Source organism: Salvelinus fontinalis, chromosome 2, assembly GCF_029448725.1.
Source record: "Salvelinus fontinalis isolate EN_2023a chromosome 2, ASM2944872v1, whole genome shotgun sequence".
In the NCBI taxonomy this organism is placed as follows: domain Eukaryota; kingdom Metazoa; phylum Chordata; class Actinopteri; order Salmoniformes; family Salmonidae; genus Salvelinus; species Salvelinus fontinalis.
Genome location: NC_074666.1, coordinates 7,709,031 through 7,721,559, shown reverse-complemented (window position 1 = coordinate 7,721,559; position 12,529 = coordinate 7,709,031). Strand labels below are relative to the sequence as shown.

At 42.0% G+C, this 12,529-nt stretch overlaps 1 protein-coding gene across 1 annotated transcript; it reads left to right on the top strand.

The window, feature by feature from the left end:
• The first annotated feature begins 6,561 nt into the window (after positions 1-6,561).
• Positions 6,562-12,002, top strand: LOC129811047 (zinc finger and BTB domain-containing protein 26-like). The gene is made up of 3 exons (XM_055862161.1): positions 6,562-6,855; positions 7,191-8,296; positions 8,527-12,002. Exons 2-3 carry the CDS (start codon positions 7,214-7,216, stop codon positions 8,716-8,718), a joined length of 1,275 nt encoding a protein of 424 aa, XP_055718136.1. The 5' UTR covers positions 6,562-6,855; positions 7,191-7,213; the 3' UTR covers positions 8,719-12,002.
• The last annotated feature ends 527 nt before the right edge of the window (positions 12,003-12,529 follow it).

Below are 12,529 nucleotides of genomic sequence, written 5' to 3'. Positions count from 1 at the left end.
CTGAGCTACACAGATGTAATTACATATTCATTACCTGCAGAAACCATTATGCTGTCACCTTGGCATCAGTTATTTATGGGAAGATAATCTGTGAAAGCAAAAAATGTGTCTAAATATGCGGTAGGAGAGGGCTGTTTGTAAGTAGGTGTGGGTCTGTCCGGGTCTGTGAGAGTCTGTCCGGGTCTGTGTGGGTCTTTGTGGGTCTTTGTGGATCTGTCCCGGTCTGTGTGGGTCTGTCCAGGTCTGTGTGGGTCTGTGTGGGTCTTTGTTGGTCTGTCCCGGTCTGTGAGGGTCTGTCCGGGTCTATGTGGGTCTTTGTGGGTCTGTCCCGGTCTGTGTGGGTCTGTCAAGGTCTGTGTGGGTCTGTGTGGGTCTATGTGGGTCTGTCCGGGTCTGTGTGGGTCTGTTTGGGTCTGTGTGGGTCTGTCCGGGTCTGTGTGAGTCTGTGTGAGCCTGTGTGGGTCTGTCCGCGTCTGTGTGGGTCTGTGTGAGTCTGTGTGGGTCTGTCTGGGTCTCTGTGTATAGAGACCCACACAGACCCACACAGACCAACACAGACTTGGACAGACCTACACAGACCCACACAGACTCACACAGACCCGGACAGACCCACAGAGACCGGAACAGACCCACACAGACCAACAGAGACCCACACAGACCCACACAGACCTGGACAGACCCACACAGACCGGGACAGACCCACAAGGACCCACAAAGACCCACACAGACCCGGATAGTCATGTATGATCATGTATACTCATGTATGGTCTTGTATAGTTATGTATGTGTGTGTTGCTTCAAAAGCTCTCCATCAACACAGGGGAGTGGTCACAGTCAGACATTGAGCCCTTCTTGGGAGGTGATTGTCTCTCTGGACACTAATCACTGTCACAATGAACGATTATTGGAAATATGAGTGTGTCTGCTTGTCTCTTTCCTCTACTGTACCATCCAAGCCACACGGGCTGAGGAGATCAGGGTGTGTGTGGGACTTTCCCAGCGACAAACCCTCTAAGCTCCCTGACACACATCAGAGAAGGGACTGACTGATGAGGGTGGGCGCCACACTATGTGCCCAGCCCAACGTTTCTCCTTCCTTCCATCCTTAATAACGGCCACTTTCAGAGATCTGTTAAACCCTACTATTGGCATGGCGTGAGCTGAGGCAGACTGAGAGGACTCAGCCAGACATAGTATAGGAGAGATTCCGTCCCACTCTCATTCATAAGTTTATGATAAACAGACGTCTATGACAGATGTTCGTTCGTCTGTCTGTCTGTCATAGGCATTTATCTATCATAAACTCATGGATGAGAGACAGAGAGACAGGTGTGTTTCAGAAGACACTATAAACATGTACACGCTGCCTGTGTGTGCAGTCGTGTGTGACACACCTGTCCTAAGGAGATGTGTCTGTCTGGGTGGTGCACCACAACATGAGCCTCTGCAAGCCTTATTGATGAGCCAGATTAAGGCCTGTATAATGACTGTGTAATAATGACTGTGTAGTAATGTTTGGCAATGACTGTTATTATTATTATGGTGGTGATGAACAACACCTTCCCTTGTCTCTCTGTCTGGGTTCTGCCTACAGTCGAGTTTCTCCGGAGGTCAGATAAGGTCTTGGAAGTCTGAGGCTATTGTTGTTTCTTAAGAGGCTCCCGTCAACAAATTAGACCATAGTTATATCAATATATCATTCATCTTCAATCCCTTGTCCCGATATGAAAGGTAAATAATTACTACAACTTGACCCAGCTTGTCAAAGCTGTGATACTGACCAGACATTTCTTTTCTACAACTCAACAGACATAGAGAAACAGGTCTCGGCATGCTTCTCCACATCATTATATTTTGGGTCCTCGTAATCTAATGGACCACTAAGGATGGGGAAAATACCTGAAGTGTGACCTCAGACACAATACCTTATGATCTGTGTTTTACCTGGATGAGATGTAACCAGACTGTTCTCATGAATCATACGCGTCTGTCTGTCTGTCTGTCTGTCTGTCTGTCTGTCTGTCTGTCTGTCTGTCTGTCTGTCTGTCTGTCTGTCTGTCTGTCTGTCTGTCTGCCTGCCTGAGACTATATACAGGGTGTTACGGTACAGAGTCAATGTGGAGGCTATATACAGGGTGTTACGGTACAGAGTCAATGTGGAGGCTATATACAGGGTGTTACGGTACAGAGTCAATGTGGAGGCTATATACAGGGTGTTCCGGTACAGAGTCAATGTGGAGGCTATATACAGGGTGTTACGGTACAGAGTCAATGTGGAGGCTATATACAGGGTGTTACGGTACAGAGTCAATGTTGAGGCTATATACAGGGTGTTACGGTACAGAGTCAATGTGGAGGCTATATACAGGGGGTACCGGTACAGAGTCAATGTGGAGGCTATATACAGGGTGTTACGGTACAGAGTCAATGTGGAGGCTATATACAGGGGGTTACGGTACAGAGTCAATGTGGAGGCTATATACAGGGGGTTACGGTACAGAGTCAATGTGGAGGCTATATACAGGGGGTACTGGTACAGAGTCAATGTGGAGGCTATATACAGGGTGTTACGGTACAGAGTCAATGTGGAGGCTATATACAGGGTGTTACGGTACAGAGTCAATGTGGAGGCTATATACAGGGTGTTACGGTACAGAGTCAATGTGGAGGCTATATACAGGGTGTTACGGTACAGAGTCAATGTGGAGGCTATATACAGGGTGTTCCGGTACAGAGTCAATGTGGAGGCTATATACAGGGTGTTACGGTACAGAGTCAATGTGGAGGCTATATACAGGGTGTTACGGTACAGAGTCAATGTGGAGGCTATATACAGGGTGTTACGGTACAGAGTCAATGTGGAGGCTATATACAGGGGGTACCGGTACAGAGTCAATGTGGAGGCTATATACAGGGTGTTACGGTACAGAGTCAATGTGGAGGCTATATACAGGGGGTTACGGTACAGAGTCAATGTGGAGGCTATATACAGGGTGTTACGGTACAGAGTCAATGTGGAGGCTATATACAGGGGGTACCGGTACAGAGTCAATGTGGAGGCTATATACAGGGTGTTACGGTACAGAGTCAATGTGGAGGCTATATACAGGGGGTACCTGTACAGAGTCAATGTGGAGACTATATACAGGGTGTTCCGGTACAGAGTCAATGTGGAGGTTATACACAGGGTGTTAAGGCACAGAGTCAATGTGGAGGCTATATACAGGGTGTTACGGTACAGAGTCAATGTGGAGACTATATACAGGGTGTTACGGTACAGAGTCAATGTGGAGGCTATATACAGGGTGTTACGGTACAGAGTCAATGTGGAGGCTATATACAGGGTGTTACGGTACAGAGTCAATGTGGAGGCTATATACAGGGTGTTCCGGTACAGAGTCAATGTGGAGGCTATATACAGGGTGTTACGGTACAGAGTCAATGTGGAGGCTATATACAGGGTGTTACGGTACAGAGTCAATGTTGAGGCTATATACAGGGTGTTACGGTACAGAGTCAATGTGGAGGCTATATACAGGGGGTACCGGTACAGAGTCAATGTGGAGGCTATATACAGGGTGTTACGGTACAGAGTCAATGTGGAGGCTATATACAGGGGGTTACGGTACAGAGTCAATGTGGAGGCTATATACAGGGGGTTACGGTACAGAGTCAATGTGGAGGCTATATACAGGGGGTACTGGTACAGAGTCAATGTGGAGGCTATATACAGGGTGTTACGGTACAGAGTCAATGTGGAGGCTATATACAGGGTGTTACGGTACAGAGTCAATGTGGAGGCTATATACAGGGTGTTACGGTACAGAGTCAATGTGGAGGCTATATACAGGGTGTTACGGTACAGAGTCAATGTGGAGGCTATATACAGGGTGTTACGGTACAGAGTCAATGTGGAGGCTATATACAGGGGATACCGGTACAGAGTCAATGTGGAGGCTATATACAGGGGGTTACGGTACAGAGTCAATGTGGAGGCTATATACAGGGTGTTCCAGTACAGAGTCAATGTGTGGGGGTACAGGCTAGTCGAGGTAATTGAGGTAATATGTACATGCAGGTAGAGGTAAAGTGACTATGCATAGATATTAACAGAGGATAGCAGCAGTGTAAAAATGGGGAGTGGGGACAAGGCAAATAGTCCTGGTAGCCATTTGATTAGCTGTTCAAGTCTTATGGCTTGGGGGTAGAAGCTGTTATTATGAAGCCTTTTTGACCTGCACTTAGAGAGATACAGTAGATCTCACTAGACATATTTTACTAATGAAAACCCACCCATAGAGGGTGACAGGTGTGTTGTTGAGGCCCTTACAGTTTCAGAGAAGCTTGTGAGAGGCTGACTGGATTGAGACAGTCCACCCTAAAGTGGAGAAAAGTCCTAATCGTTTGGCCTTGAAGTCACTATGATTCCAGGTGGCTCCTAACAGATCTTATGAGGTCTGGTGGATTGGTGAGATCAGGGAAAGGCCAGGAAGAAGTGAACCTCTCACAGTATTTGGTCCCTTCAGGGTTGTGTCATCACTGTTGGACTATTTGACTCACATGTTCCCAGTATTACCTCAGAGGACAGCTCCAACCCAGTTCCAGGTGACCTATTTTTTATTTTAAAAAATTAACTAGGCAAGTCAGTTAAGTTAAGAACAAATTCTTATTTTCAATGACAGCCTACCAGGGAACAGTGTGTTAACTGCTTTGTTCAGGGGCAGAACAACAGATTTTTACCTTATCAGCTCAGGGATTTGATCCTGCAACCTTTCGGTTACTAGTCCGACGCTCTAACCACTAGGCTACCTACCACCCCTATAATGATATATATCTATTCTACAGTCTCGTCTGAATACTCAGATAGAGGAAAATGCATGTTTTTAAACGAGACGAATAATCAATATTCACAAAAATAATGTAGCATTCACAACTTTAAACTGCCTGTAAGCCCCAAGGCAAGATAGTGACTGTAGCATCATCAGACTAGGCCAGTTACAGGCGTTTCTCCTTCAAGCCATTAGCTCCTTGAGGAATATACTATCTATTATTGTCAGAGAAACAATCAAACGTCTATGGTTGTTGTCAGAACAACAAAGGCATTTAAGACTAAAAGAGAGCTGGGTTTTGATGTTCAACCACAGCCATGATTAGCCGACATGGACAGCTGTGCTCCCGATCCCATTTCCACCTGTTTGACCAGCACTCGCCTTGACCAACTATCAATTCAAATCAAATCAAATTGTAATTGTCACATGTGCTGAATACAACAGGTGTAGTATACCTTACTGTGAAATGCTTACTTACAAGCCCTTGACCAACAATGCAGTTTTAAGAAAATATTTACGAAATAAACTATAATAAACTATAATAAATAAACTAATGAAAAAATAAAATAAAAATGAAAAAATGAAAGAACAATAACAAGGCTATAGAGGGGGTACCGGTACCGAGTCAATGTGCTGGGGTAGAGGTTAGTGGAGGTCATTTGTACATGTAGGTAGGGGTATATTGACTGTGCATAGATAATAAACAGTAGCAGCTGGGGGGGGGGGGGGGGGGTGTCAATGTAAATAGTTCAGGTGGCCATTTGATTAATTGTTCAGCAGTCTTATGGCTTGGGGATAAAAGACTGCATTGAACTGTTATTTCCTTGGCAGCTCCTTACCTAGCCTACATTTTTGCCTTTATGTGGAACAACTCACAGAGCTCTTTGAAATGAGATTTTCTGGTCCCCCTTGGTCAGTTCAGAGAGATGATCAGAGACCTCTATGTTGAAAAATGTGCCTGTTTTTCTTCATATGTTTTGTAATTTTGTATATTGTATGTTGTATATATATGTTTGATGTATTTTCGCAGGGCTCATCTGAAAAAGAGAGCCTAGTCTCAGTATAGCTTCCCTGTCCAAATACAGGTTTAATAATAATAATAACCTAATTTGGAAAGAAATTACAAGAATGCTTCAGGGGATATACTGTAGCTACAAATATAACGCCCTAAGGCAAATTCTGCAAGAAAAAGTATTAAGTTAATGCTAGCCAGATAGACTGAGATGTATATATACATATATACACACAATCATCTCAATCTATTTTTTGTGAATCAAGCAGATATATTGTAGGGACTCAGTGTGTCTCTCATCTGGTGAAGGTAGTCATTTACAGCAGACACTTGATCATTGGCTTACCTCAATGGCTGCTCTATTGTTTGTGTGGACTGCCCTCTAGTGGTGAAACCTTGACATGACAGCAGATAAATAATACAACCGTTACTTTTGCTACTTTTGTTATTTCATCATATTCCATTACATGTATTCAGTAGGTCGATGAAATTATAAAAGACAAAGGTATATTAGGTGAATTATCTTCAATACCTTGTAGGCTAACTGTGTTGTTATACTAGGTTGCAGGAGTGACACACATGATGAAGAATAATTACGTCATGATCTGAGGATTAAATGAGAGCCGCATGAGGTGGAACAATTTTAGAAACCCAGCGCATATCAAACATATCGTAGGAATGACATAATATTAACGTTAGTGTTCTCATCACCTGTCTGAGGGGACTAAGGTATTTCAGCATGCGCTACCAATCAAGCGCTCCTGCGCACAATAAACGAAGAGCGTGCGTTTGGAACGCCCAGGAAACAGGAAGTGATCCGCAAGCGATTCTCTTTTTTTTGTGAATGAGCGGTGCTCGCTTGATGATGCTTCAGAGATGCGGGGATGATTACAGACATTTGTCAGCCTACACAATTATAGACACCATATAATTCGTCACCCACCCTAGGCTACGTACTGTATTCAGGAGAAGGAAGAAGAGTAGACTAGGGACTCTACTTCATACTCATATCAGGCGAGTTTGAAATATGCAATCTCTTCTGCTGCATCATTCAACGACAACAATACACTGTCTGTAATTCATGACCAGATTGTTTTCGAACGTATTGTTCAGTTGATATTGTCGGATATGCAGTAGCACGCGTCATGAAGATACAAGATCCCCACATGAGAAAAAGCACATTTTCAGTCATTGACTGGCCTGTAACTTTTAGATAAATAAAATATCTCGTCTATAAAAAAAACGATGAGAAATATATTTACAAGCAAAATACGTTTTGTGTCACTAGAAAGGTCCCTCATAAACAGTAACAACTATGTAATGAGGATGTTATAACATTGTAATTACAGAGAGAGAGAAGAGCACCAGCACCATGTCATCGTCCTTCTCAGACACACTTCAGTTCCGCTTCTCCAGCCCCGTCCACCATGACTCCATCCTGCAAAAGATGAGCCTGCTGAGAGAGGACCGACGCTTCTGTGACGTCACCCTCGTCCTCGGATCAGGGTCGTTCCGCTTCCCGGGTCACCGGGTGGTTCTGGCGGCCTCCTCTGCCTTCCTCCGGGACCAGTTCCTGCTGCACGAGGGGAGCCGGGAGCTGCTGGTGACCGTGGTGCCCAGTGCGGAGGTGGGCCGTCGGCTGCTCCTGTCCTGTTACACAGGCCACCTGGAGGTCCCTCTGCGGGAGCTGGTCAGCTATCTGACGGCAGCGAGCGCACTGCAGATGAGCCACGTGGTGGAGAGGTGTGCCCAGGCCGTCTCTCAGTACCTGGACCCCACCCTGGCCCACCTGAAGCTGGAGAGGAGCCCAGAGACTGAGGGGACACCTCCACCACCACCAGACAGCGTTAAACCCCAACCCAGCTCAGCATGTCTGGACGAGGGGGAGATGGAGGGGGAGACCCAGGAGGACCCAGAGGACAGGGACCACAGCCTGACCTCAGAAGACACTCTGGACAGTGTCAACATGGTACACACTAACAGCACGTACCCTTACAGCCCGTACCCTTACCCGACGGGCGCCCACAGACGCAAACAGCGCCCACCCACGCCATGCAGAGAGTATAGGAAAAGGACCTTCCCCCCAGCAGGAAGTCCTGACCACAGCAGTTCAGGATTGGCTGACAGCTCCCAGGACCAGGAAGTGGGTGGGGACTCTGGAGAGGACATATACATGCTTGCTGCTCGTCATATGCAGGGGGTTGGGGGCGGGTCTCCCGAGTCCTCCTTCAGAGTTCTGACGGGGGCAGAGTTTTCAGGACGGGGGCAGGAGAAGCTCCTCCAGAGACCCTACCTGTGCAGGAAGTGTGACCGAGGGTTCCACCACCTGGACAGCTACGTGGGACACCTAAAGGAACACAGGCTCTACCCGTGTCTTCTCTGTGGGAAGAGCTTCAGCCAGAAAAGCAACCTCACCCGACACATCAGGGTTCACACAGGGGTCAAGCCTTTCCAGGTGAGTGGAACACATCCCTCCACCTTTACTGTGTTTAAAGCACTTTGAGCATCTTGACAAGCTCCTATGTGACTCAGTTGGTAAGCGTGTGGGGCTGTCAATGCCAGGGTTGTGAGATGTATAAGATGTATTTTAGTATTGTTTGTATGTAATGTATTGTAATCTGCTTTGGATGTAACTGTCTGCTAAATTTCATATATTATTATTTTATTACTATACTATTATTCCAGTGCCCGCTTTGCCACAAGACCTTTTCCCAGAAGGCCACGCTGCAAGACCACCTTAACCTCCACACAGGGGACAAACCACACAAGTGCAACTACTGCGCCATCCACTTCGCACACAAACCAGGCCTCCGGCGCCACCTCAAGGACATCCATGGCAAGAGCAGCCTTCAGAACATGTTTGAGGAGGTGGTGTGAGCCTGGCAGCTGCTGGACTTCTGCAGCAAGAGACTTCTGAGTTAAGCATACCAGTGCCTAAATTAAAACTACAGAGAATTAGAACTACAAATAATTAAAACTACAGAGAATTAGAACTACAAAGAATTAAACCTACAGAGAATTAGAACTACAAAGAATTAAAACTACAGAGAATTAGAACTACAAAGAATTAAAACTACAGAGAATTAGAACTACAAAGAATTAAACCTACAGAGAATTAGAACTACAAAGAATTAAAACTGCAAAGAATTTGAACTACAAAGAAGTAAAACTACAGAGAATTAGAACTACAAAGAATTAAAACTGCAAAGAATTTGATCTACAAAGAATTAAAACTACAGAGAGTTAGAACTACAAATAATTACATCTACATATAATTAGAACTACAAATAGTTACAGCTACAAAGAATTTGAACTACAAAGAATTTGAACTACAAACAATTAGAACTACAAACAATTTAAACTACAAATAATTAGAACTACAAAGACAAGGAGGAAACTAGTGTAAATGTATTGCACTCAATGTGTATATATGCCAGTATATATTCAACTTGTCTGCCTCTTTAATGATGTAGCTAGAGTTTTAGCACAGACCAATGTCTAAATGAAAACTATGTAGAAGAGCAGGCCAGGAGGGAGAAGTAGACTAAACTAGAGTGGATTGAAAGGATATTGACGTCAAAAGTTCTCGAAATGACCAACTGGAGATGATCTTTCACTAGTTTGCCTCTTTTCTAATGTGGTGTTTTTGCACTTTATTTTCTCCCTCCATCCAGAGACTCTAATGAGTGTTTTGATGGACGAGCACAGGAACATACAGAATCAGTCACCAAACTGTAGCTACATCACTGCTATTTATATTTCTGTGCATTAGTGTGTGTACCCACAAATGTGTGTGTGTGTGTGTGTGTGTGTGTGTGTGTGTGTGTGTGTGTGTGTGTGTGTGTGTGTGTACTGTAAGAGAATGTGTCCACCTGTCTGTGTTTCTGTACGATAGATGTCTGCTGCTTTGATATATGGCCGTGACGCACAACACCTCGAAGGATCCCATGTGTGTGTTATTAAGATGATGTCATTAAGATGATGTCATTTAGATGATGTTATTAAGAGGATACTATTAAGATGAGGTCATTAAGATGATGTCATTAAGATGATGTTATTAAGAGGATGTCGTTAAGATGATGTCGTTAAGATGATGTCATTAAGATGATGTCATTAAGAGGATGTCATTAAGATGATGTCATTAAGATGATGTCATTAAGAAGATGTTATTAAGATGATGTTGTTAAGATGATGTCATTAAGATGATGTTATTAAGAGGATGTCATTAAGATGATGTCATTTAGATGATGTCATTAAGAAGATGTTATTAAGATGATGTTGTTAAGATGATGTCATTAAGATGATGTTATTAAGAGGATACTATTAAGATGAGGTCATTAAGATGATGTCATTAAGATGATGTTATTAAGAGGATGTCGTTAAGATGATGTCGTTAAGATGATGTCATTAAGATGATGTCATTAAGAGGATGTCATTAAGATGATGTCATTAAGATGATGTTATTAAGATGATGTTGTTAAGAGGATGTTGTTAAGATGATGTTATTAAGATGATGTTGTTTAGATGATGTCGTTAAGATGATGTTATTAAGATGATGTCATTTAGATGATGTCGTTAAGATGATGTTATTAAGATGATGTCATTAAGATGATGTTATTAAGAGGATGTTATTAAGATGATGTCATTAAGATGATGTCATTAAGATGATGTTATTAAGATGATGTTATTAAGATGATGTCATTAAGATGATGTCGTTAAGATGATGTCATTAAGATGATGTCGTTAAGATGATGTCGTTTAGATGATGTCATTAAGGTGACGTCATTAAGATGATGTCATTAAGATGATGTCGTTAAGATGATGTCGTTAAGATGATGTCGTTAAGATGATGTCATTAAGATGATGTTATTAAGATGATGTTATTAAGATGATGTCATTAAGATGATGTCATTAAGATGATGTCATTTAGATGATGTCATTAAGATGATGTCATTAAGATGATGTTATTAAGATGATGACATTAAGATGATGTCATTAAGATGATGTTATTAAGATGATGCCGTTAAGATGATGTCGTTAAGATGATGTCATTTAGATGATGTCATTAAGATGATGTTATTAAGATGATGTTATTAAGATGATGTCATTAAGATGATGTCGTTAAGATGATGTTAAGATGATGTTATTAAGATGTTGTCATTAAGATGATGTCATTAAGATGATGTCATTAAGATGATGTTATTAAGATGATGTCATTAAGATGATGTCATTAAGATGATGTCGTTAAGATGATGTTATTAAGATGATGTCATTAAGATGATGTCCTTAAGATGATGTCATTAAGATGATGTTGTTAAGATGATGTCATTAAGATGATGTCATTAAGATGATGTTATTAAGATGATGTCATTAAGATGATGTCATTAAGATGATGTCGTTAAGATGATGTTATTAAGATGATGTCATTAAGATTATGTCATTTAGATGATGTCATTAAGATGATGTCATTTAGATGATGTCATTAAGATGATGTTATTAAGATGATGACATTAAGATGATGTCCTTAAGATGATGTCATTAAGATGATGTCATTAAGACGATGCCATTAAGATGAGGTCATTAAGATGATGCCATTAAGATGATGTCATTAAGATGATGTTGTTACGAGGATGTTATTAAGATGATGTTGTTACGAGGATGTTATTAAGATGATGTTGTTAAGATGATGTTGTTAAGAGGATGTTGTTAAGATGATGTTGTTAAGATGATGTCATTAAGATGATGTCATTAAGAGGATGTCGTTAAGATGATGTCATTAAGATGATGTTATTAAGATGATGTTGTTACGAGGATGTTATTAAGATGATGTTGTTACGAGGATGTTATTAAGATGATGTTGTTAAGATGATGTCATTAAGATGATGTTGTTAAGAGGATGTTGTTAAGATGATGTTGTTAAGATGATGTTGTTAAGATGATGTTGTTAAGAGGATGTTATTAAGTTGATGTTGTTAAGGTGATACTTGACTTGTGAAGCACCTGTAAACATTGTAAACTGAAAATAATGAGGTAGTTTTATGCTGATTTACAAATCAGACATTGCTAATTTTAGGTAACTTTGCAAATGTAACATTAGCTGTCTCTTTTCATATGAATATTGCATAATGTCTCATTGATTAAATGTGTGTCTGTTTAAATCAGCAGTTCTCTTGTCATGGTTGTAGATTTTTTAACTGCATACTGCGTTGTAGACTTTTATAGATGGCCACAAGGCGGCACCTGCAGTATTGGATGATGTGAATTTCATCTTTCTGACATTTCACTTGGAATAAAGAGCTTACTTGTAGACAGTCATTCTCCAAGAACACGTAATCATGGAATGTGTTGGTGTGTGTAGGAATGGAATGTATTAATTAATATGTTTTTTTTTGCGTAAATGAGTACTCTACAATATGTTGGTGTTTCTGTGTGTTGGTCTGTAGGGCTATATGTTCTGCATGGGTAAGAGATGTAGAGTGAGGGAGGCAGTGGTATGCCCCAGTATATAATCTGAGTCATCTGTGTACCTCACTAAGTATCAGTATATAACCTGAGTCATTTGTGTACCTCACTGAGCCCCAGTATATAACCTGAGTCATCTGTGTATCTCACTGAGCATCAGTATATAACCTGAGTCATCTGTGTACCTCACTGAGCATCAGTATATAACCTGAGTCATCTGTGTACC

Excerpts from the sequence above, each read along its gene's own strand:
- LOC129811047 (XM_055862161.1), top strand. The coding sequence starts at position 7,214 with ATGTCATCGTCCTTCTCAGACACACTTCAGTTCCGCTTCTCCAGCCCC. Across the intron at positions 8,297-8,526 it reads CAGGGGTCAAGCCTTTCCAG|TGCCCGCTTTGCCACAAGAC; the intron begins GTGAGTGGAACA and ends CTATTATTCCAG.